The 27,290-nt window shown below is 37.7% G+C and overlaps 1 protein-coding gene across 1 annotated transcript in view; it reads right to left on the reverse strand.

Moving 5' to 3' along the window:
* LOC120312443 (acyl-CoA (8-3)-desaturase-like) overlaps positions 1-18,669 on the reverse strand; it is a 31,662-nt gene extending 12,993 nt beyond the window's left edge. The window contains exons 1-6 of the mRNA XM_039353172.1: positions 18,356-18,669; positions 12,598-12,708; positions 8,230-8,427; positions 7,038-7,139; positions 988-1,116; positions 322-379 (exon numbers count right to left, since the gene is read on the reverse strand). Coding sequence (XP_039209106.1) covers positions 322-379; positions 988-1,116; positions 7,038-7,139; positions 8,230-8,427; positions 12,598-12,708; positions 18,356-18,577 — 820 coding nt within the window. The 5' untranslated portion in view covers positions 18,578-18,669. The remainder of the gene's footprint in view (positions 1-321; positions 380-987; positions 1,117-7,037; positions 7,140-8,229; positions 8,428-12,597; positions 12,709-18,355) is intronic.
* Positions 18,670-27,290: the final 8,621 nt, after the last annotated feature.

The following is a 27,290-nucleotide window of genomic DNA, read 5'->3' on the forward strand; positions in this document are numbered from 1 at the left end:
GACCTTTGATTCCAGATATTCCATTTTTCTCGTATGTTTCCACTGATTAATTGATTTAGCCAATTTATATAATTGCTCCTCTCCAAAAATGTGATTCTGAGTAGCTTACATAGTAACAAAACCATGTAACCATTCAAGAAACATCAAATATAAATAAAAACAAAAATTTAAAAAAATGGAAGTCCCCAAACCAGCTGGAGAACAACTACCACTTAACCTCAGAAACCCCTTTGAAGGCTCTCCACAGGACGGCCAAGGCTGATGGAAGAACTGTTTTAGCGTTAGACTAACTTTTTGGTGCAAAATGGCAGAAGTACTCACAGATAAAATATTTGTGTTGGTGCTGGTAAGGCATGTATTTCTTTTTCTTTTTTCCAAGCTACAGGAGAAACACAGCAGTTTAATGAAGGACAAAATAAACCACTCTTCAAGATAGACTTAATAGCCTCTCTTCTTCACAGTTCAGCTCAAGAATTGTAAAAAGTGATTGGTTCTCCTCATTAAGGGCAGATTTTGTCCATGACTTTGCATTTGAGGAGACTTGATCCATCCCATCTGGACAAAAGTGGATACCAGGGACAGGAAACTTTTCTATGTCTAGTAAATGAAGAGTGCAATAATATTTGCAGTAATATTTTTGTGCTCCTGGAAGCTCATAAATGTTGTGAATGATATAATAATACCATACAAATCAGAACAACGAAGGGTTTTTTTGAAGTGTTTTTGTATTTAGCAGGATAAGTTCAGACTGGGTAGTTTTAGGAAGTTTTTTTTAATTTGTCTCTTGAAAATCTGCAGCAAATGGCAATGCGTATGTTGCTGAATCTCAGTGGTGGAAAACTGGAAGTCTGGGAAACTTCAAAAGAAAAAGATAAAGGGGAATCAGGCACCACACACAGCTTACAAGCCCCTGGGCTACCCGTGTCTGATTACAAGTTGTTCAGGCATTCATAATTTTTTGAATATGATTATCTAAACTTTACTCACCTCCACAGAGAGAGACTTCCCTAAGCTGAAGACAAATGGGTGCATAACAAGATCAGGATCCTTCTGGAAACAGTTGGGCTTGGCATGATGCTGGTTATGCATGTCAGTCCACCAAGACTTTGGGAAACCCTGTGAAGAAAATGTTGAAATGCATACATACATTCCAGTCTTTATTTCTTCTTTGGAAGAGCTAGTATTACCATGTACGTTATACCTGATCTAGCTGCTTTCCCCTGCCCACAATCCCCCTACCCCAATTGCTGGCACATTAGAAAAATATAGAAATACAAAAGTGAGCAAATAGAGAAACTATGGAACCATCTTTTCCATTTTCAAGGGCATTGGGCTAATGGGACAAAGGTCACAGCATCTTCAGCTAATGATTCCAGCATGACTGACGGTGTAAAAATGTAACTACACTAAAGAAATTCTGTGATGTGGACTTAGAGACATAATTATCAATTGCAAACCATTTATTCTCCACATTTATTTGCAACATACATTTTGTCCACAAGCTTGCATAAACAATGCATTACAAACTCTAGCTGACCAGATTCTGTGGCTGAACAGAAATATCCAGATTTACTCCTCATTGTGTTAGGAGATTTCAACAGTGCTAACTTAAACCAAGAGCTACCAAGATGCCTTCAGCATGTCAACTGTCATCCTAGAGGCAAAAGATTGGAATGTTTTTGAAGATACCTCTGCAGACTTGGATGAACTCACAGATACTGTATTATCACATGTTAGTTTTTGTGAAGACCTATGTGTGCCAACCAGAAGCCTGTGAACACACAGTAACAACAAGCCTTGCTTCACAGCTAAACTCAAGCAACTATGTTGTGCCAAAGAGGAAGCTTATAGGAAAGAAGATAGAATGCTGTACAATCAGGCCAGAAATATATTAACAAGGGAGATCAGTGCAGCAAAAAGAAGCTACCCTGAAAAGCTGAGGAATCAGTTCTCAAAAATGAACAGCAAATGTGTGGAAAACTCTTTAAAATATCACTGGTTACAGCAAGCAACTTTTCCATGTTGAAGGGAATCGACAACTGGCAGATGACCTGAATCTGTTTTACTGTAGGTTTGAGGGGAAACCACTGTCAACTCTTGCCATATCTCCATCTCAGATACACCAACAGCCAAGCCTCCTACAACTGACCTCATCTCTTTGAGCCCCCCATCTCTGGTGATCACAGAAAAAGATGTGCGAGATCTATTTCACAGACAAAAGCCTGGAAAAGCACCAGGCCCAGACAAGGTAACTCCTTGCTTGAAAGCTTGTGCTGATCAATTGGTCCTCATCTTCATCCACATCTTTAATAAATCACTAGAGATGTGTTATCTTCCTTCTTGCTTCAAATGCTCTCCTATCATCCCAGTGCCGAAGAAACCCTCCTTCAAGGATCTGAATGACTACAGGCCAGTTGTTCTGACATCCATAGTTATGAAAACCTTTGAAAGGTGAGTGCTGGCCTACCTGAAAACCACCACAGATCTTCTGTTAGACCCCTTGCAATTTGCCTACCAAGCAAATAGATCAGCAGATGATGCTGTTAATATGTCTCTGCACTATATCCTACAATATTTTGAATCTCCAAGGACCTTTGCAAGGGTCCTTTTTGTAGTTCAGCTCGCCATTCAATATCATCATTCCAGATTTTCTTCTCACTAAACTGATTCAGCTAGCTGTGCCTAATCACATTTGTAAATGGATCATAAGCTTTATAACAGATAGGAAGCAGCAGATGAAGCTAGGCAAAATCACATCAGATACCTCTATGTTAACAGGGCTGTGTGCTCTCTTCACTTCTCTCTCTATTCCAATGACTGCATCTCAAAGAATTCCTCTGTTAAAGTTCTGAAGTTTAGGGATGATACAACAGTGATTGGACTCATTCGAGACAATGACAAATCTGCATACAGACGGGAAGTTGAACAACTAGCCTTGTGGTGCGGCCAGAACAATCTTGAACTGAACACATTCAAAAGTGTAGAAATGATAGTAAATTTTAGGAGCAGCCCTCCTATTCTACCACTCTTACAATATACGACAACACAGTATCAACAGTAGAGACCTTCAAGTTTCTAGGTTCTATAACTTCTCAATACTTAAAATGGACATCTAACACCAAAAACATCATTAAAAAAGCATAACAAAGAATGTTCTTCCTGCGCCAACTCAGAAAGCTCAGATTGCCCAAGGAACTACTGATACAGTTCTATAAAGGAATTATTGAGTTTGTTATTTGTATTTCTATATCTGTCTGATTTGGCACTGCAACCAAACAAAACAGACACAGACTTCAACGGATGGTTAGAACTGCAGAAAAAACAATTGCTACCAGCCTGCCTTCCATTGAGGACCTGTATACAGCACGAGCCAGAAAGACAGCTGTGAAAATATCTAAAGACCTCTCACATCCTGGACATAAACTGTTTCAGGTTCTTTCCTTCAGGCAACGCTGTAGGTCATTAAACGCCAAAACAACTAGACATGAGGACAGTTCCCCCGCATGCTATTACTCTGTTAAACAACTAATTCTCAATTCTTTCAACACTATGAAAGTACCTCTATTATTATCCTTCTCATTCTTCCTTATCTATTTCCTTATCTTCCTATGACCATAACTTTGTTGCTTGTATCATAATTTATATTGATTGTTTTATTTAGTAGCCTAGTATGATTTATTTTGATTGCTTATTTCGTCTGTAGTCAACATATGCATAAGTACTCAAAGATTCGTACTCATTGTTTAATATACCACTCTTTCTCTATTCTACTATAACTTCTGTTCCTTTATTACTTCTCTTTGTGAGCCCTATTTCTGGAAAACAGCAACTATTCTATTTGCCCTATACTGCTTCAGGATGTTTTAGTTTCCAAAACAAACACAAACCACTTTTCCTCCCATTCCACAACAACACCACTCTATCCATTTGCCTCTCTGCTCAGTTTTTAAAGATATCAATTGCTGGGCTGGCTAAGGAGAGGGCTTAAAGCAGGCATGTCAAACTGCCGGCCCATGGGCCAGATGCATCACATCAAAACCGCACCCACACCATTGCTGGCAATGGGGAAAAAGTGATGTTGCAAGTTTGACATGCCTGGCTTAAAGGGACAGAGCACCAGCAATTCAGAAGCTGGCAGTTTGTCTTTTCAGAGGAATCCAAGGCAGATTTTGCCAGATGTAAAAATAATAAATCTGTTTATTGACAAAATTTCTATACGTCAGTTACAAAAGGTCTCATTTGTTGAATCTGCACATTTATTATGCCAATACATTATAACATTCTAAAATTTGGGGGGAAATGTTATATGTATGAAAGATAACACCAGCTAAAGAACTAGCAGCTGTGATTTCACATTGTTATGTACATAATGTAGTCATTGATAAATACTGTAACAAATTTTAGCACGGATATAGCAATAGAATTTGGCTTAAAGAAATGTGCTAGAGTCACAATAAAGCAGGGTAAAATCACAAATAGTAATGGAACTGTAGCACCAAATGTCCCAACCATCAGGAGTCATCAGAATGAAGTCTACAAATATCTGAGTACTTCACTGAGTTGGATAACATCAAGTACAGACAAATTAAAAATGTGATTAGTTAACAATACATCTAAAGAGTGAGAAAAGTACTAAAGATAAAATTGAATGGTGGAAACACCATCAAAGCCATTGATACTTGGGCCATCCCTGTGATACAATACACTACTGGAATTATTAACTGGACACAAGCTAAACTGTACAATTGGGACTGAAAAGCAAGAAAACTGATACTATTCACTATGAGTTTTACACACTCTCTCTCTCACACACACACACACACGTAGTGAAATTGATAAATTATACTTGTTCTGCAGAAATAGAAGCAGAGGCTTACTTCAAGTCAAAAATTCTGACAAGATGAAAAACATGTAGTGGCTGATTATGTAAAAGATAGCCAAAAACAAACATTGATGCAAGTTAAAGTTGGAACTTACAGAAAGTACAGAAAACAAATATCAAACCAGTGTAATAAAGACAGAATATAATGCTGACAAGGAAAAGTATTACATGGTTAATTTCTACAAAAGGTTGGGGGAAAGGTGGTTAAAGATAAAACCTGGCAATAGCTTACCAACTGGAATATTAAAAAAAAAGAAACTGAAGGCTTGACTTTGGCTGTTTAAGAGCAAGCTATTTGAATTAATGCAATTGAGGACAGAAGTGAAAAATCATCAAATGATTCACAGTGCAGATTGTACAAAGAAGCAAAACAAACAGTAGAATATATACCCAGCTCATGCAAGAAGATCACACAAACTGACTGTAAACAAAAACACAACATATTTGCCAAAATGATTCACTGGAAAATCTGTAAAAATTGTCATGTGCCAGTAATGAAAAATTGGTGGCACATACTGTAATACAATTGAAAAAGTAGTTGAAAATGAGCAGGTTAAAATATTGTGGAATTTCCAAATTGATAAAGTCTTGGCTCATAATACAGCAGATATAACTGCAATTGAAAAGAAGAAAGCATGGATAATTGATGTGGCAATAACTAGGGAATAGTAGAATAGAAGACAAAGAACTGGAGAAGATCATAATCGAAAGATTATGGCATAAACGCTACAGTGTCCCAGTGGTTATTGCACATTGAGTGAAATACCAAAAGTATTCTTGCATGGCACATTGACAACATTTCCATCTGATAATTGCAAAAGGTCACACTGCTTGGATCCACACATATCCAATACATTATGACATCCTAGGTCCTTGGAAAGAACTTGATGCATATGAAAGCCCACACTAGCTAAAGAACTGGCAGTTGTGACTTCACATTGTTAAGAATAGATAATAATAATAATAATAATAACAATGCACTGGATACAGATAGGAAGATCAGAAAAATAATAACAATGAATCATGCCCTTCATCGACACAGCAAAGCTGACAGGCTCTACCTACCAAGGGCATGGGATATTGCAAGTAGAGTAGATAGTTGAAGAAGAAAAAAAGGCATTGGAAGAATAATTGAAGGACAGTGAAGAAGATGCTATGAAACTAGTAAACCTTGAAGGCTTACTGAAAACCAGAGAAATCAAACTGGCCTACAAGAAAGACCAAATTAAGAATAGAAAAGAGACAAAGCCAAAGTATTAACTCCAGTAGACCAAAAAAAAAAAAAAAAAATCTAGCAGGCAAAGCAGACAACAAGCCATGGCAAATCCAAGAGCATGAAAGTTGAAGAAAGAGATAAAGGGGCTAAGTTTGGTTGCACAAGACCAAACCTTAAGAACAAATACATATGAAGAGAGAAAGCAACAGACAGCAAACACTGTCTCTGCAAAAAAAACTGAAGAAATGGTGGACGACCTAATTATCTGTGGCAAAAAGACTGTACAGACTGACTACAGAGAACAGCATGACAACACACAACAATGATGTAAGGAAATATTTGCAAGAAATACCGTTTGCCTGCAATGGTAAGCAAGTGGTTCAACCATGAAACAAAGTAATAGAAAATTAAGAAGCTAAAGTATTCTAAGGACTTTAGAATTCAAATAGACAATATAACACCTCAGAGTTAACAACTGTCCATTAGAAAGACAAACAAACCCTGAACAGTGGACATCACAGTACCTTGAGATAGTAGAACAGAAGAGAAAGAACTGGAAAAAATTACACAATACAAAGACCTGCAAATAAAATTAGAAAGATTGTGGGGAAAGAAAGCAAAGATAGTACCAATAGTACTAGGCACCTTGGGTGTAGTCCCAAAACATCTGAACCACCACTTGAAAACCATTCACAAATGACAAAATCGCCATTAACCAATTGCAAAAAGGACCTTTACTTGGAACACCTTACATCCTATGACAAAATCTTTAACACCATCAAAGAACATTGTCCCAGTCCTAAACATCTGGCTGACTGTGTGACCAACCATAATAATAATTTAAACTTGTATGTGGCCTGACTCCTACAATTCTGGGTGACCAATAACAATTTAACTTCAACAAAGTTAACAAACACGCTCTCAGTTTTAAACTCTTACCTTAAGGAATGCAATCACAAAAGTCTGAGCCAGTCTGTTCCATTTAGGCTTCTGGAAGACTGAAATATGCCCAAGATCATGCTGAAAGAAACCATATTGGATCTAGAAAGCAAGAAGAACATGAATTGTATGAGAATTTTCTTTGGCCAAGTTCTTCGTTTTTAAAGATTTATTGCTCATTTTAAGCGATCATATTCTCAGATATTTATCTGAGGAGAATTTAAATTGGGAAGAACAATAGGAGCTGTTTTATATAATGACATTAGCAAAGGAAATGTAAGCATCTTCATCCTATTGAAGGAAACCATATTGGTTCTGGAAGGCAAGAAGCTACACCAAGTGTGTATGATTTTCCCAAGCAAGATTTTGATTTCTAAAGACTGGTTGCTTTGTTTAAGCACTCATTTGGAAAGTGATTATATTTATAAATGCAATGACAGCTATTTATGTACCAACGGTAGCAAAGAAAATTAAACCGAAATGTAAGCACATTTCATCCTAAGCATTACTGATTCCTAGAAGGCTAAGAAGAAACAGTTATACTTTCTAGTAAGGCCATGTCATGCAGAATGCTTTGCATTACACTTGAAAGACAACTACATATTGAAATGAAACTTTTAAATATAATGGGAGCAGAGTGGGAGCAACATTCTGTCCAGAGTCATCTTGTAGGGGAGATGGGCAGCATAAAAATTTAATAAATAAATAAAGTAAAATAAATACATCCCCATCAACTTCTATAGGGCTGCTGTAATGATTTCAAGCCTCCAGCCGTATGAACAGGATTTTAGCATGAATGTAACCATTTCCAAGAGAGTAAGGGCTCCATTTATGATAAATGTTGGGAGAACTGGCCCACTACATTGTTGTTAGCCTTTAAAAGCTATAGCAATGAGGCAGGTTGAAGTTATACAAAAGGACTCCAACAGCTGCACTGTAATATTTAGGTATGGTGTAGATGAGGAGGAAATTTGATAACAATATTTTTGCCCACAAATTCCGTTAACATTGAGATTCCCCTTCTTTAATAAATGGAGCCAATGGGAATTGCAATTGATTCTGGCCTGCATGATCAGAGATAGAAATTCACTAGTACATTACTTGTAGAGTGGTGAATATTACTATACTACTAAATTAAGTATGCTGAAGTCTGTTCTACAACCCTGCTATACTCTGCAGCACAAAGAGTTACCTGTGAAACAGTGAATAGTGTTACTCCAATAAGGAAAGGCACCCAAGTTTTTCCAAAGTACCAGATAGTGAACCAGGATGCCACATCCAGCAGGAACGCATGCAGAAAGATGACAGCAAAAAAAGGAACACTGGACTTCAAGAGTCCCATCTTCTCCACTTTCGTGCGTAATTCATGAAAATCATGTACCAGCATTTCCTATGAGAAATAGTGACACTTAATTATGCTCCCAGCAACTGATTTCCCAACCATGTTCAATAATTGCTGTATTTTCACCTTCCATGAGATCACAAAAGTAATGAAAGTTATACCTAACTGTGGAAAGACTTCTGGTTTTGCACGGTAGTGACCGATCGTGGGCTTGCAGATTCTCCACACCCCCGCAGCTAATTTTGCCCTTCCAGTGGACCCTAAATGGATCTAAGTTACCCCAGAGAGGTGGCAAAGAAAGAAGGGTACCACAGCAATTCTGGAACAACAGTAGTCATTCTGTTTGACTTGGGGAAAGCCTTCTAACTTGACAGGAGAAGGGCTGGCCATACTTCATTGTACAATATACTTCAAGCTAATTGCAACCAAAGTCCAAAAGTACTAACCAGCACTACTGTGAACAGCGTGTTTGAAACTGGGTGAGGAATTTGATCTTCTCTTTTCTATTCTATATTTAATTTCCTGGAAAACATCCCCAAGAAGCAAAATACCTCTGAAAGGGAAGGAGTGGGATTTCCACCCGATCCTTATACTAACAGAAGTGGCGAATTAATCTTTTTATGGAGGATCAAAATATATGGAAGTGAAATAAATATAAAACCTGAAATTTAAAACTTAAATTTGGATAAATCTAATATTGTTGAATGGTTAAGACTTTCATTATAAAGACAATTGTTCATTTTGGAAATTGAAAAACAAATAGATGCTGACACGTAGTGGTGGATGAAGACTACAATAGCTATGACTTTCATATAAGGCTTGGTAAAACCTGGGAAAAGCTAATCTGTGTTTGTGACCTTCAAAGCTTTAACAACAAAGAACAGCTATGACAAAAAAAGACAGTAATCTGGGCTGTAGTCAAAGAGAGAATTATAAATTTCAGGAAAAAAATCTTTTTTGAACTATTTGGATTACAAATATCTATTTAATAGGGACTCTAAAGCTATTTGCAGAGGAAAAAAAAGAGACTCAAATTCTTGGCCATCATGGATCAGAGACATGTGGAAAGAACATATCAAGAAAACATAAATATTCCACAGGAGGAGATATATAGTATACTGCAACTAATTCAGACAACAGTGATTTTAAATCACAAAGAAATTCAAAATAATTTTGAAACTATAAGTCAATCTATTTCCAAGTTAACTTTACAACAAAAAAATTCCCAGAAAACAACAACAGACAAGGAACAGATAAAACAGATGAGAGGATATAAAATTGACAATAGAGACTTAAAGATGGAACATAACAAAACAAGGAAATATGATTTATTCCTAGTGGGAAAAAATTCACAAGAATTGAAAAAAACAACTTATCCCTTAAGACTACAAAATCAATCTGAAGACAAGAAAACAGATTGGATAAAATGTACTTTAGAGATGTCAGGAACAATGGAAAGAAAATGATAGGAGAAGCCGAGAGAAAGAAAAAGAAAAAGATTTTCAACAAACATGGAAAGGCAGAAGCCCCGTACAAAGACACTTCACCTGATTTACTTTTTAAATCTACAGAAACATTTATGAATATGTGGAAAAACTTTTTGACTCAGCAAAATATATTGATCAAGAAATATATTGGGCAAAGGAAAAAGACTAAAGTGGAAATCAAGAAAATAGATGATGGGATCTATCAGAGAGAATACTTAAAAAAGAAATATTTGTTTGAATATGGTTAAAGAAGTAGAAGAGATCTGGAATAAATATGTCATTCTAAGAGGGATGAATCCCTCAAATAATATAGTATGCTTCCCCCCCCCCTTTTTTATTCTATTTCTTGATATGAGTAATATAAAGAAGTTGAAATGGCTTAGATAAAGGAAATGTTTTAGATATTTAAATGTGATTGAATTTAAGAAAATTTTAATGGATAAAAATGTTTTGAATAAGAGTTAAAGGACTAGATGAATAGATATATTAAATGGAATATTTAAAGATTAAACATATTTTTAATTATGGTTAAAAAGAATAAGAAATCTTGGAAAGAAATATATATTAGCTTAGGAGAGATATACTGTATATGTTAAGTAGTATGTTATTTTTTTATGTTTCTTTACTCTTGTTCTCCTTTCTTTTTTATTGTTTTATCTATTCCTTAAGAAATGTAAAAGTGCTGAGATGGTTCATATGGCAAAAAAAAATAGACTTAAATCTTTAAATGTAATTAATTTTTGAGAAAATCTTAACCAGTAAGAATACTTTGAATTTTGTGGGAGAAACAAATTTAAATAAGGTCTGTAACAGGATCTATGATAAGGCAATCAGAATGATTGGATAGAAAAAAAATATTATATTGATGTGATTATTATTTTAGGAACATTGGGAAAAATATATATTTAATTGTTATCTATCAAAACAATAAGAATTGTATTAACTCAATGCTTGCAAAAGAGGACATTCGAGGAAAAGAGAAAATCAACTAAAACCATTATGGGGATTATGGATTATAGAAATCAATTGTTAGTGATTGATTTACAAATGTAAACCCTGACAACACACTGTTCACCAATTATTAAGTGATTTATGTTTTAAAAAAATCAATAAAATATACTGCTCAAAAAAATAAAGGGAACACAAATGTAAAGGATCCTATACGTTTGTGTTCCCTTTATTTTTTTGAGCAGTATATATTACCAAAAAAAAAAGTTATACCCAATTGCTTATTTGTATCTGAGTCAATGTCTCAGCAGGTACATGTGAAAAGTACTTTCTGCTGCTTCCTTATTTTCACTTTAGCCAGAACAAATATTGCATAAGAGATAGTTTAAAGAAATTAGTGAAGGTGAATTAATTATCACAAGGTGAATGAGGCTCACTGCAGTTTATCAACATATGTCAAGCTGCTCTGTTTAAGAAAGAACATACCAAGGGAAGTTTTGGCTCATATTTAAACTGTGTAATAAACATCTATTCTTACAACAAACTAGTCATTCTTGAATATTATACATTCTCAGACTATGGTTTGACATGTGATAGTGTAAAATGATTCTTTTTTAACATATACATATGCATATAGCTATACATATGCTTGTAAATGTATTTTCAGATTTAAATTTCCTTGTGGGTTCCACTTGATTAGACAAGTAAAGTATAACTGAGTAAATAAATACAACAATGAATAAGTCTTAAATGTTTAAAACAATGAAGGTTCTGATCCTACAAAGAAAATCCTGCATCTAAGGTCATCATTGCCCTGATGTGCGTTGACTTACTAGATATAAAAATGGGCAAATTTTCAGATCTATCAAGATGCATCAATTGTAATCAATCAGCTGCTGATTGATTAAAGGCTAAAAGGTCACAGAGGGCTACTATTTATTTATTTCCCCTCCATAAATTCCAGCAACTTCAAAATACTGCTAAATACATGTTCATCCTAGGACAGTGATGGCGAACCTTTTAGAGACCGAGTGCCCAAAACCTGGCCCCACCCCCACTCCAACCTCCTGCCCTGCCCCCGCTCTGCCCCCCATCCCCCACCCCACTTGCCCACAGGACCACTCACTGCCTCCAGGGCCCACCGCAGATCACCCAGGCAGCCCAGCAATGCTATGGCGGCCACACCCTCTGCCCGCACCCTGCAGCATCAACTGCATGATGGGGTGTGAGGGCAGAGTCTTGTCTACGCTGCCTGACTGCCATGTCCTTGGCTGCACTGCTCCGTGTAGGCCATGCTCAGGGGCGACTCTCCTTCAGGGAGGCTGCTAGAGAGGAGGGGGCTGCGGGGGGAGGCAAGGCTGGGGCAATGGCACGTGTGCCCACAGAGAGGGCTCCTAGTGCTGCCTCTGGCACCCATGCCATAGGTTTGCCACCACTGTCCTAGGAATTTGTATTCAGGGCCAGAATTAAAGTTTCTGTTAAGCATATTTTCTTTTATATGCACATGCTAATTTTAGAGAGGTGTCTTCATTTAAATTGTTTAATTTAGCAGAAAAATGGCTTGTTGTCATTCAGGAAGAAATTAGTACTGCAAAAAGTAGAACTCTAAACAAATCACTAAGGGAACTTTCAATGCAACTTCATGTAGATTATGTTCTGTCTAACCCATGCTCTAATTGTAATACAAGATTTTGCCATTTTGTGCATGGATTTTATTCTCTCTCAGACTCAGACACACATGGACACACTTTGAGGTCTAAAGATAATGCTGGGAAATACTCACATTTTTGGTGGGCTCACAGCTAGGTTGATCCGGTGTTAGCTCTCCAATTAACAGGGAATTCAAGTATTTCTTTATCAGATCCTCATCCTTGTGGAAAGCTTTAACGGCAGCCTAAGAAATTCAGAAAGAAAGGTGTATGAGGGAAAATGTATTGATTTATGACATTTGTATAGCCCCCCATCTTAAAACCAACTCTTGGGTAGGTGGCTTGGAGTTTTTTGTGAAAAGATGAAACATCCTGAGGGTGATTTTCTCCAACAAGCTTTAGAGGAAACCAGCTCCACAACAATGGCTCATTTTGAGGGCTGAGACAATCTTATTTTGGTTTATCTGATGGAAGAGCAGAGCAGGACTTTCCTCCCTTGCAATGCTAGGTACTTGAGATGATCCGGTTCTCTCCTGGTTTTGCCATGATTCACCGTGCCTCTCCAAATGGCTACTGGAAAGATCTTGCTCAACATCTGCTACACTCTAGCAATAGTAGAGTATGGATTGGGCCACCTTATCAGTAAGTCTAATCTTAATCCTCTTGATAATTAAAATAATGTCTAAGCCTTTTCATCAAGCCCTTTCCTTATCTACTTTCCATCTACTGGGTTCTAACAAGCCACTTTCCTCTCCATTGGCCCATACACAGCTTTTCCCCACAGCACACAAGCATGGTTACAGCTATTGTGAAAAGCCACCTGGGTGTAAATGGCTGCCTTGTTCTCCAAGCAAGATAGGCAGGGAGATGGGGAGGCAGAACAGGGGTGTATCAAGGGAGCACAGTCTAAGAGCAGGTCTGACTTGGCATTCTATGTTAAACATCTTTTTTATGGGATCCTGCCTCAGAGAAAAATTCTTCATGGTGACTTCCATAAAAACAATAGAGGCATGTCTAGCATTTAGGTCTGAAAAACAGAGTTTGGCAGTGTAGCTGCTTCCTGAGCTCTCAGGCCTGAAGGCTGGAAAGGAAGGAGAAAGGAGTTCAAGGCTGTCTGTGAGGAAAAAAAGGAGGAGGGTCTGTCTACATGATTGTGTGTCAGAAGCAAGAATGGAGAAAATAGGAGTGTGAAAGCAAGAAGAAAATGTGATTTTCTAATGTCCCACGGAGGCAATGTCTTCCTTTCAGCATGGAGCTCTTTCTTCTGGAAGAAGCAGCATTTTCCCTCTCTGCTCCAAAAAGGAGGAGGAGGAGAAGAAGATTTAAAAGGTGCCAAAGCAGCGTGATTGGCTCATAGGAGATCGGAGGCTGCAGAAGAAGGAGGGGTCTCACATCCACAAGTGCCGCAAGGCGAGCTGAGAACCATCATGCTGGCAGAGCCAACCAAGAACCCAAGAAGAGTGGAGGTCAAAGGCAGGGGTGGGGTGTCTGACTATCAGACCTGAAGAAGCTTCTTGGATGAGAAGGAAGACGTTTTGAAAAAGTATCTTTCAGACATCCGTGCTTTATGTTATAACTAAATTTGTTAGACACTCAACTGATGGAGTTAAACCAGGCATTCAGAAGACTAAACTCCCACTCATTGAGATCAATAGAGCCAGACTGATTCTTAGGCCCAAAAAGACCTTCACCAGCAGAACAAAATGTAAGACAGCTGAACTTACACATATCAAGAGGTCTCAGGGTACCTCAGAAGGCTTTAACGAAGACACTGGGGTTTTAATCCATCATGATTATATAACCTGCTTCTCAAGAAATCCTCATCAGCTAAGTCCCAGTTTTCTCCATTCATTTCCCATTCTCTTCCCCTTCCACTTGTCACATTTAATGCACATAAATCCAGCATTTAGTCTTTCTGTGCATCTGATGAAGTGAGTTATAGCTCAATTCTCCAATTGTAGCATATCAACTACTATTGCTTTTATGTGATTTGTTTACTATGAATTGCATTGTTGTGAAGTTCTTGCAAATAGTTAATATTACTGGCTGAGGATTCATCCTTAAAGAAGATATTCACAATCACAGAGTGACTACACATAATTCTTTCATTCAGTATAATTCTCTTTCATATAACCAAAAGCAGTATGATTTAATGGCAAGGTAGAAGTTTTAATAATATCAGTGCTGGTCTTGGTCACAAGTATGCTATGAACACCTGAATGTCCCCTTAATAGGTGGTTTAAATTAAAGAGAACCTTCAGTCAGGGGTTAAGGGCAGAATATATCATGTATTTATTTATGTCTAGAAGTTACAGTATGTTTCTAGAAAGTATGATCTTTTTTCATTTGCTGCAGATGCTTCCAAAATCGAAAGCCCTGATAGATGTGCAAGAACAGAGAAGATGTTTCTGAGCTTCAGCTACTGATCCTTGTATATGCACATTACAACAGGTAACTAGAAAAAGTCCATAATTCTGATAAATATATTCTTGGTCTATAAACCATTGTATTATGAAATTGCATTATAAAATATATAATTTTATCACAGGTGGTGGCATGTAAACATGCTACATGATATTGGATAAATGTGATAATGGTTATGCAGAAAATGCTTAAAACACAAATATTAATGGAACCTTTTCTCCTAGATCAGTGGTGGCAAACCTATGGTACACATGCCAGAGGTGGCACTCAGAACCCTCTCTGTGGGCATGCGTGCCATGCCCCGGAGATGGCAACCGTCCCTCTTTAACCAGCTGCCCACTAACTCACCGAAGTCCCACATGGCCGGATGCATCCCAGCACGGCTTGTTTCCCTCCCACCCATCCCATTCCTCCTGGCCTCACATGTTCTCCTTTTCCAGGGCACAACCCACTGCATCACCTCCTCAGCTGTCAGCCAGTCATCCAGCTCAGAGGTGGCTTCTCTGAACTGCTGGTGGCAGGCTGCAGAGCCCCAGAGTGCGCCGGTTGAGGGGCCAGCAGGCTGTGGCTGCTGACAGACACGGTTGGCCCCCATGCACTTGCTGGCCTCTGTGTGTGGGGACTGATGGTGTCAGGCAGCGGCCACTCTGACCCCTGCCTTGCCCCGCCATGCCTCACCTTGCCTCGCCTCACCCCGCAGGACGAGCCTCCTGCCCACCGCCCCACCTGCCAGAGACCCCCTGGATCTCCCCCAAACCTGTCTGGCCCCCACAGGCATCCCTCCCCATGAGCAACATCAAAGTGACCATGCCCACCTTGGCCACACCCACCCAGTTTGCCATAACCATCACAGCCACGCCCACCCAGTGGGCCATGCCCACCTGGCACCCAGCGATAACTAAGTGGGTTTTGGGTTGCAGTTTGGGCACTTAGTCTCTAAAAGGTTTGCCATCACTGTCCTAGATATTATGGATAAATCAACAAAAAAACAAAAACAACATTTTTTTATATGGTGACAGCTGCAAGGATTGCGTATGCCAAATATTGGAAAGAAACAGGAATATCAATAGTGGAAGAATGGATTTTGAAACTGATGGAATTGGCAGAAATGGTGAAATTAACTGCGCTGATTAGAGATGATGGTTTGGGTAAGTTTATAAAAGATTGGAAGCCATTTGTGGAGTTTCTGTGAGTTAAATATAATAATGGGCTGTTCACAGAGGGCTTTGAAATTTAATATATTTTGGGGGTTAACAGTTAACAGATTGTTTTACAGCAAACAGATATTGGGACGATTTGATTGATAGACAATAGATTTGAATATCTGAGATATTTGTTAAGAGAATGTGATATAAAGTAGTAATTTATAAGCTTAGATGAAAAAATGTATAACTAGTTGTAAACATATAATGCAAGGGAGTGAAACTATTTGATTTGCATGAGATTCAGGTATCAGTATTCAACTAGGGTGGAGGTCATATGTTTATGGTTAATCTTATATTCTTTGTATACACATTTTCCTCATATCTTGCTAATTCTTGTTTTGATGGTTTTATGCTGCATAAAATAAAACATATAATAAAAATGAGACGTATACAATAGAGGGTACAGATCCCAAACTTACCTGGAAATTAGTAAACCTACATATATCAAGGGGGTTCACTCTGTCTCAGAAGGCCTTAATAAAGACATCTGATAAAATTAGCTACAGCTCAGTCCTCCAACTGTAGCATATAAACTCCTATTGTGAGTATGTGATTACTTCACACAGCTTTACTTAAACATTGAATCAAAATATTTCTTATAAAAAAATTATGACTGTATAAATCATTCTATTATGAAATATACAATAGAGATTCTAAACTTATCTAGAATCCAGTCTCCACTGCATTTACAAAAAATGCTAAAATCCTGAAATACTTGATAGAGGTCACCAGTGCTTTTTTTGTAAGAAAAAAGGTGCCAGAACTCACATCTTGTTAATCTTTTATTTAAAAAATTATATATTCAGTTCTTAACATAAATTTAAGTTATTGTATTTAAGCAAATGTTCATAGTAAATTTTATACTAAAAATTAAAAAAAGATTTTCAATTCACCAACGATTTTTTAAACTAAAGAAATAATTTACATTTCAAATGTAGTCAATCATTGTACATACACCCATGCACATCGGTTGTGTAACAAAGCATAATGGTCGCCACCCGCAGTAAGCACTCAGTGCGTGACCACATGACCAATCACAAGCCGAGCAGTACCACAAACCAGGCAGCACCATCACAACCAGCGCGGAGGAAGTACGCATGCATTGGACTCAACACACAAGCAGCCCACGTGCACTGTGTTACTGATTTTGCCGCCAACCTGCTATGCTCAACAGGGCGATTCAAGTCCATGTGGACCAAACATCAAATTTTCAAAAGTTATTTTTAAAACTTGGAAAATCCGTCAAAAAAAGCTGGCGGAACTCTGTTCCATTGCATTTTATGACAAAAAAAGCACTGGAGGTCACACATCTCTGCTACCAATATTACTCATGCACTTTCACTGAGAAAGTCTTCCTGACTGAATTTTGCTTAGGCAAAATATAAGCTGCTTTTGCACAAACACCTTTTGAGCAGGTCTTCAAATCTAAAATGTATTTTGTTCACATTGTCAGTAAAGTTAAGTAACTTAGGTGCAGGCAAACATTGGCCCCAAACTAGAAAAAAAGAAAGCCTGCAAATCACTGCAAACTATTTCTCCGGGGATCAGCTGCCAGGCCCCTGCCCTGTCCTCTATCCAATGAGGCTTCTAAATTTTGGTCAGATTTTGGCACTCGGTACTACAAGCCATCACCTTGAATTTCTTTACTGTGTGTCAAAGCACTGGGCTGTCCAACCCAGAACAACTACAGGTAGCCCTTGAAGAATAACCACAACTGAGGCCAGAATTTATGTTGCGAAGCAAAATGGCTAAGTGAATCATGTCCAGTTTTATGACTTTTTTGGGGAACAGTTTCTAAGCAAATAACTTCAGTTTAAGTGAATCACACATGGTCATTAAGCAAATCCAAATTCCCCCATTGACTTTGCTTGTTGAAAGCCAGCTGGGAAGGTTGCAAATGGTGATTACGTGACCTCAGGATGCTGCGACCATCGTTAATGCATGCCAATTTAGTATGTGTACTACTGAAGTGAGCACATAAATATATGCCAGTTACCAAGCACCCAGATGTTGATCATTAGTCATAAATATGAGGACTGACTGTAAGTCACTGTTTTCAGAACCATTGTAAACAATTAGTTGTAAGTCTAGGACTACCTGTATTCTGTAATGTCAGAAATTCCTTATGGCTTCAGACATGGTGGACACTTTCCTTCTCATTCTGCTATTAAAGACACAACCTGGAGTGTGTTCATGCAAAGCAAGTACTTTTTGCATCCTTCAGGTCATTCCAAGGTCCTCTTTCCCCTCAACAAGGACTCACCGTGGCATCTTGTCCAGAATAGTGTCTGATGAGATGAAGCCCACCTGGGTGCCGCAAATAGAACTGACTGACATCATAGACTTTTCGGTTGATTACCAGCCATCTCTCTTTCTTGAAGTTTCCCTTGCCTGTGCGGAGCCCCACCTCCTCCCATGTGAAGAGCCGTGGGACCCCTGGCTCAGTCTCTGGATTGCCTGCACTGGCTCCTGATTGAGGGGGCATCCTGGCTGAAAGCACTGAGGGATGCTGTTCCACTAATTCTTGAGCTATGCTGTTTATCCTGTGGAAAGATAAGGCAACTCTTAATTCTATTAGATGTTGCAGTCCACTTTATATAGACTCCAGCAACCACCCACATTTCCTTTATTTTTCTATTGCTCCAGACATACTTTTGCTCCTCCCTCCCATTGCATTTCTCCATGACAAATAAGAGTCTTTTGCTATGCACAACATGTACTTAAATTAAGATTTGAAACAGGATAAACAAGCATATTTTTCAACAGAGTTTTTAAATAAACAGTACAATATATCAGTATATAAAATTTTTATTCTTGTTTCTATATATTGTGTAAGAGAGCTACAATAGCATTCCACAGAAAACATATCATCAAGAACAATATAATTACAACAGTTAAAAGCTAATACAAAAAACAGAATAAAAAGAAAGTAGAAGATACAGAAAAAAATGAAACAGAAAGAAATAGAAAAGAAAGGTAAAAATATAATAAAGCAAAAGAAAGGTGATATATAAAGTGACTTCCCACCTTCATCAAAAATATAATCAATTTTAGTAATTTATCTTCTTTTAAGATACAATAAATCTTCCCATATCCCATCTCTTTTCTATAAACAAATCCATAAAGTACCATTATTTCAGTCCTGATATCAGCAAAAGTCTAGTAAGAGTTACCAGAGAATACATCGTATCTATTTCAACTTTGATCAAATAAACCAACTTTATATTTTTCTTGTTACTTCTAACAATCTTAATGCCAGGCACAAAAGATCAGGTCTACACATGAAGGTCTAATTAAATTGATTTATTGCTACTGTTGCCTTTGTATGGGAATATTTTCAACTGACAGCGCCTGCTTGGAGTTAGATAAAAGTTAACAGAATTCAAGCAAGGTTGAACTTAGTTTGCTTGTGGCTACATAGGGATTCTAAATTGATCCCTCTTTTAATTCTGACTACAGATTCTGCAGGTGTTTTCCTACACCTAATAATTAATCCATTCAAATAATGTCGTAGAACATGTTTTCATTATTTCTTTATCCCTTCTTACAACATTCTCACAACTTTAACAAACCTCTTTTTAAAATCCAGTATAGAACAATTATCTAGGTCACTCTTGGTTTATTGTTTCCAGGACCTTCTTAATTATTAAGACATCAGCCAGTTTCTTTGTTATCTTTACCTCATCATTCTTGCAGCCTGCTATTTTTAAGTCCACTTTCCACTCAGGCAGAATGTGTTCTTCTTCTAAAATATGTTTTTCACACTGTCGCTAATATTTCAAACAATACCCATTTTGAACGATGCACCTTTTAAGCAATGGCAAAATAGATATAGTCATATTTATATGGCTTGATAAGAAACAAGGGTTAAATCTAAAATTCTTCAAGATACACAAAAAAGTTTTAATATTATCTGATTTTAAATTGTATTCACGGCCTGTGATTTGGTTTGATGAAACAGTGGGGGTTGCTGATTTTTTTTTAATTAGAATTAGAAAAACACAACCTGAGATTTGATAGGCATGGATTTTTAGAGTATGATAAAGTTAAAGTTAATGCAGATTTTTTTAAAAAATGTGACAAGTGCCATAGTAAGAATATGAAACAAATACAAACCCAGGCTGTGTCTGAAGATACTTTTATTGGCCTCCAGACAGTTAGCATTTTATAGAAAAGAAACAACAGAAAAACAGTTAACATGTCAAGATTTATTAATATAGGAACAATTAATATTAAATTCAGAGAACAACTGATTGCAGAGAACTTTTGCTCCTCCTGCAACTGATTGCAGTTTCAATAGTTTTCATATGAACAATTAAGAGAAAGATTTAACATAGACAAAAGATTTAACATAGGCTGCACAAGACAGAATTTGAAAATGAACTATATTAATGATAAGCAAGTGATTGCAAAACTGTACAAATATCTGTTAAGATTTGAAACTGAAGAGGAACAAGTTAAGGATTGCATGACAGAATGGACTTCAGTTTTGGTTTATACACAGCTAGATAAATAGGAGATAATAGAGGTAAATGAGATGAAATTCACACTGTGTTTAAGAGAGGACTCCTATAAAATGATATATTGTTGGTATATGACACCTTGGAAATTATCAAAGATGTATAGTTCAGGTACTGAAATGTGGGGGGGAAATGAAGAGACATTTTACAATGCATGACAGACTTCTAAAAAAAGTCAAAAAATTTTGAATACATACAATGATACAAGGAAAATAGAAAGATCTGTTATCTTTTAAAAAATAAGAAAAGTCAGAACTCTTTCTATTTGGACTTATGGAAAAGATGAAAAGATTAACGGAAGATTGATTTTATGTATGGTAACTGCAGCAACATTATTATATGAACAAAAGTGGTGGAATATTGAAATTCCCACAATGAAGATACGAATAGGCAGAAATGGCAAATTGACCTGACTGGTGAGGAACAAAACAAGAAGTAAATTTTTAAAAGACTGGAAAGTTTGTGCTGAAAATAGAAAAACAAAGTGGTGATTTATGGATTTATCATTGAAAAGGGGATAGAAAAGGGACTGATGGGATTTCTGTAATACTAAAGAGAGAGGGATAATTATTTTGTTAATATTTGTTGAAAAGAAGTTTGGAAGTCCTTCCTTCCTCCCTCCCTCTCTCTCTCCCTCCCTCCCTTCCTCCCTCTTATTGCACTTTTTGTTTTGTTTCTTTTTCTTCTCATTTTTTTATTTAGATTTGTCTTTCATTTATGGAAAATTTTCAATACAATTATATTTTAAAAAATTAAAAAATATGTCATTTGGTGACAGCTTGTGAAAGGGCTTCACATGGCATACAATTTTCAGAGCCTGCATGTAGACTTTTCTTATATAAATATTTATCATTTCTTCCAGTAGAATATAGGAAAACATGTATAGCAGATTATTTAGTATTCAGGAACGATAGGCATAACTATGAAGTCATATGCTTAATGTATTATAATTTTTAAAAACCACATAGTTTCCCCAAGGGCTCCACAATTCAACCTTGAGCTTATATATATATATATATATATATATATATATATATATATATATATATATATATATATATATATATATGATCTTCTATTGATAGACTCCAAAAGCCTGGTCTTTATATCTTATTGGAATGCCACAGATGGAACCATCCAGGTCTCAGGGGGAAAGCTCTTTCCAGAAGACAGGTGCTACATCAGAGAAGGTAAGCTTCCTGGGCCCTGATAGGTAGAACTATAAAATCAAAGGAACTCAGAGTGCACCTGTCAGCATGAATCAGCAATGCAGGTATCACAGAAGATAGGCAATTCCTCCAATAATTAAGATTTATCACATAAAGAGCTTCATGTGCTATAATCTACACTTTGAAGGCAAAATTACAACCAGTGCAATTTACAGAGCAAAGATGTCACATAGACATACCAAGGCATGTCCATAACAGCCTATTCTGTTTCATTCTGGATCAGTTGAAGTTTCTGAATGGTTTTTAGGGGCAGTCCTATGTAGAATGCATTGTACTAGTCCAGTCATGAGATAATCAGTGTAGGTAGAGGCTCCTGATTCAGAAATGGGGCAATTGTTGTACCAATTGAAACTGCAGACCAGAGATGCCATCTGCTCATTAAGCAGAGTTGTGAGTCCAGGAAGACTATCAGATTGCACATCACCCTTGAATGGAGAAGTACAATTCCATCCAAGATCAAAGATGGAATATCCCTGGAGTCAGGCAGCCCCCAAATCCACAGCCACTTTGTCTTGGCACAGTTAAATCAGACTGTCATGGTTCCGACAGATGAAACTCTTTAAAAGAACTTCGAGGCATTGTTTACCTTAAAGCAAACATGTCAAACACAAGGTCCGGGGGCTGGATGCAGCTTGCCAAGTGGTTTCATGTTGCCTGTGAAATCATCCTGGAAACAGTGAGGGAATGGCCCCCGCTGCCTTGGCCCTGGCCCAGGCCAGCCGGGAGCCAATGTACAATTTTCTGGTGGCCATATTGGCACTTGCCCCGGTCCCAACCCCTTCTGCCAGAGACCCTCACATCTGTCCCACTCCTGCCCAGGCCCCCATAGGCACCCTTGATGCAAATGATGTAGAACTGTTCACACCCACCCAGTAGTCCACACCCACTCCATCCACGCCCACCCAGTAGGCTTCACCCACTCTGGCCACACCCACCTGCCCCCCCAGGGCAACCGCAATGCTGACATGGCCCTCAGTGAAATTGAGTTTGACACTCCTGCCTTAAAGAATCTTTTATTCGAGAAACAAAGCACTACATAGTTAAAGCTAAAAATTGAATTACCACACCCCCCCCAGACACAAAGTAGCAAAGCACAATTCCCTCCTCCAATTAACAGTCATAAATCACATTCCCCAATTAGCTTGAAGTGCGGGCTTTCTCCCCAGCTCTCCAGCCCACCAAATCTTTATCAGCTCCGGGTGCAATAACCTTGATTCCCACGGCTGAGTTATTGTTGTTATGACTAACTGGACTCTCATCCACATCCCCCCTCCCAGATCATCTAACTCTAAAAGCGAAAGAGAAGAGATGGCTACATTTCCATCTGTTGTCAAGGCAAGAACATCCAATGTTAGCAGTGTTGACACAGACACAGTTCTTCCCCACATAGTACTGCACAGCCTCCAAGGGCTGGATCAGGATCTCAACATCCTCATTTGGCGGGCCTGGAGTTGAAAGATATACTGTAATTGGATATCTTTAAATCCCAATTTGGTGAATAATCTCATTCAATGGTTTCATGTAGATGTTGAAAAGGAGGGGAGAGAGCGTAAAAGCTCTGTAATAGCCCACAGAGGTTTCTCCCAGAGGACAAGCATACTTCCTGAGAATGTGGTACTATTCAAACAACTGTCCACCTTTTACAATGCCCCGACATCCACACAGAATAACTTGCTGGTTGGAAGTATCCCTGCCATCAACGTGGCCCACCATTGGGCTAGAACTATAAAGTTTATGTTTTTATTAAAGTTTTTCATCTTTTTTAATTTAAATTAATAATTTCCCCCTTTCTAGTTCCTGCATTCCTGACATGAGACGAGACTGTACAGGAGCATCCTAAAAGTAAATAGAAGAAAACAAAAAAGAATATTCTCTACTTTTTTAGACAACAGTAAATCTCAGGTTCAGAAAAGAAGTTCACCCGCCTCCCCCATCCTCAGCTAAGTTTCTTTACAATTTGTTGCCTCACTCTTTTTTTAAAATTCCTAAACCACAATCTGGAGTAAATGCAACTGTTACAAAAATATAATGAGACACTTGTATCATGCTGGCCACATGATCACGGAAGTGTCATCAGACAATGCTGGTTCTCTCAGATAAGAAACTGAGAGGAGCACCGCCCTCAGAGTCAAGCACAACTGGACAGAAGAAACCTTTACCTTTATCTTCACCTCACTCTTTGTTTCCAAATTCCTAAACACAATCTGCAGTAAATGTAACTATTCCAAAAAATGTGAAGAGACACATGTATCATGCTGGCCTCATGACCATGGAAGACAATGCTGGCTCCCTCGGCTAAGAAACAGAAATGAGCAGTGCCTTTTACAGATGGACACGACTGGACAGGGGGAACCTTTACCTATACCTCACTTTTTTTTCTAAATTCCTAAACCACTATATCAGGGGTCATCAAACTTGGCCTTTTTATGACCTGTGGACTTCAAGTCCAGAATTCCACAACCAGACACACTGGCTGAAGAATTCTGGGAGTTGAAGTCCACAAGTCATAAAAGGGCCAAGTTTGAAGACCCCTGCACTATCTGGAGTATACGCAACCATTACAAAAATCTTATCTTATACGACCCAGATTTAGAAAAAAAAAAAAACACTTTTTATTCTGGAATTTCTCTAAGCAGGGAAAAGATTCTGTCATATAGTTCTGTATATTTTCTATTTTTGAGAACCCTAAATGTTTTAGGCTCCCCACCACCTCTGCAAGGAAACTTGGCAAATGTACTAAAGGTGATGAAGGAAAAAGACTAGTGCAGAGTAGATTGGCTTTATGAGTTTTCCACCACATTTCTAGAACTACTCCCCTCAATGTTTTACATCTACAAATCCGAAACAAGTTTACCAAGCACACTCAATGCATGCCACCAGTTCTGAATTGCAGAGATTTGCTCTCTACCGTGAGTAATTGGGGATTATCTTGCTGTATTACTTAACCCATACAATCTTCCTTCCTGAATTAGGCGGAGTAGTGGTAGTGTGGGTTCCTCTTAGGATTTTTTTTTTTTTTTTGTATTGGGAGTTTTCACCATACCCATTAAAGTCACTCAGTCAGGATGGGAATTTCACACCTGTCCCAACTAGTAATTGTCTTTATGCAAGCAGTAAGTCACACTCACTCATCAGCTTTAGATAAGTTGTGGGGATGACAGTATGAATCTCTGTGGGGATGGAAGATGAGTTAAAATATTTGTCCCAATTTCCTGATAGAACTGAATCGATTCTCAAATGCACTTAGAAATTTTGCTGCCTGAAATCCTATCCAATTTATGGAATACAAAAACTAGTTAGATGATAGACCATTACTCCTAAATACTCTTTTTTGGCCCTCACAGAATCAATCATCTTGATTTAATAGGAAGTTGAAAGCAAAGAAATGGACAGATTGATCATTTATTACTTGAGGAAATCTCAAAACAAATCAGAATGAGATCAAACCAGTGTCTCTATTTCTCTACCTCTATCATATTTTTATGATTGTTTTATAGGTTTTGCAATTTATCACCCAGGTAGGAGGAACCGGAAGAGTTGTTGACCGGCAATGAGGAATTTGCATCATTTTTTTATTGGTAAAATCAATCAGATCCATTTAAAAATTAACTTTAGTACAACAATAGGGTAGGATATGATGACATTATTTTGGTAACTATGTCCTTTTATTTTAAATTCCTGTTAGTTGTGAAACATTAAATAACAAATAACAAGTTAATAGTTAAGCATTGTGCCACATGCTGATTAAATAAGCCACTTTGGGACTGGCTGCATGATTAAGTAATCCATGCTTCTTTGCTATGCCATGATCCCCTTTCTTAAGAGGGAAAACTATAACATTCCTTTGACCTGGGAAAGCTAAAAGACTGCATACCTGTAATTGTCCACTATTATTCCCCATAATGATTTAGCAGGCAGAATCCTTGCAAGTCTGTTCAACCCCGGAAGATACTATCTGGACTGCTTTCAATTGAATCTGAGGCTGGGATATAGGATTAAAGTGACCTGAACTGCCTTGTAAAGTATGGTGGTGCTCATTGTCTTGGATCTCTTGGTGGTTCTTGATCTTCACTTACCATGAAAACATTTGAATCAACTGACATCCCCTCTTCCTTCTATAGATCCTATAGATGGAATTGAGGGACTGTTCTTTGACATCTCAGCTGTTGTCCAATGCTGTTAAGTCATAAGGTTCTGTTTAGTTTTCTATTCTGTTTAATATTTACATCAAATTGTTGAGAATTGAAACTTGGTTCTCTTATTCCAATCAAATTTAACATTCCTTGGACAAGAGTGAACAAGCTGAAGTTAAATGAGATACAGTGGTACCTCAGTACTTGTTAATTATTTCCAGAAGGCACTACCAAAAACGACAAGTACCAAACAGATTTTACCCATAAGAGTGACCCTTTGTTTTGGCTGGAAAAGGTAGCAAGTCAAAAAGCAACCAACACCAAAAACTTCTAGCTTGTGTGTTGAGTACCAAACAAACTACGAGTACTGGGACAAAATTTTCACGTCAATATGCATTGAGTACTAAATTCAAGTTTCAAAGCAGTCACGTACCAAGGTATGACTGTATATACAGTGGATTGAAGTTCAGTCTGAAGACAGTAGTGAGAGTGGGGCTGCCTCTCAAATCACAACATATCTATGCCTATATAAGACCTTCACTTTTCCATGCATTCGGCCTCTCATAGTTCCTCAAATATCTCCAGTTCCTTCAGTCACATATTTAGTTAGATTTATATGGTGCCTGAGAGAACTCGAAATATCCAAGCAGCTTTTCAACTTTCAATTTTACCCCAAGAATTGCCCTGTGAGCTTGATACACTAAGAGAGAAAGACTGGTCTAAAGTCACCCAGTGAGTTTCCATGGCTCAGAGTTAGACTTGAACCTGGATCTCCCCAATCCTAGTTTAATATCTGAGGTACTACACCTCATTAACTCAATATACTCATTGACTTATACCTTTTGTCCTGCTTCTTCCATATGTTTCCAGCTAAAATAATGTGGGAAAAAGAGATTTTTTAAAAATAAAAAGAGGGGGAGGACATCATCTTTTTAAGAGGATTTTTTTCATTTCAGATCTGAACTCCATTAAGAATTGAAACTGGAAAAACACTGCAAGAACATTCTCATGATGGACTCATAATCTTGTAATGCGTATATCTTTGCTAGATATATTATATCTATGTTTGGATGTAGAGTTTAATTCCTAAATTTAACATTTAAACTGAATACATCAAAAGCTTTCTTTAAGCAGACATACGATATTCACCTAATTAGGGCTAGGCTGCTTTTGCCTAAGATCTTTCACAGATTTTGCTTACATATAGGCTTTCTCAACTTCTCATTTTCTCTATTGGCCCAATTCTTATCCTGCTTCTGTCGTGGGCATTGGCTGTGGCTTGTCTTAATCGCATCCAACGTTCTTTGATTATGTTA

This window comes from Crotalus tigris, unplaced genomic scaffold (assembly GCF_016545835.1).
Source record: "Crotalus tigris isolate CLP2741 ecotype Arizona unplaced genomic scaffold, ASM1654583v1 scf7180000018504.2861643, whole genome shotgun sequence".
Lineage (NCBI taxonomy): Eukaryota > Metazoa > Chordata > Lepidosauria > Squamata > Viperidae > Crotalus > Crotalus tigris.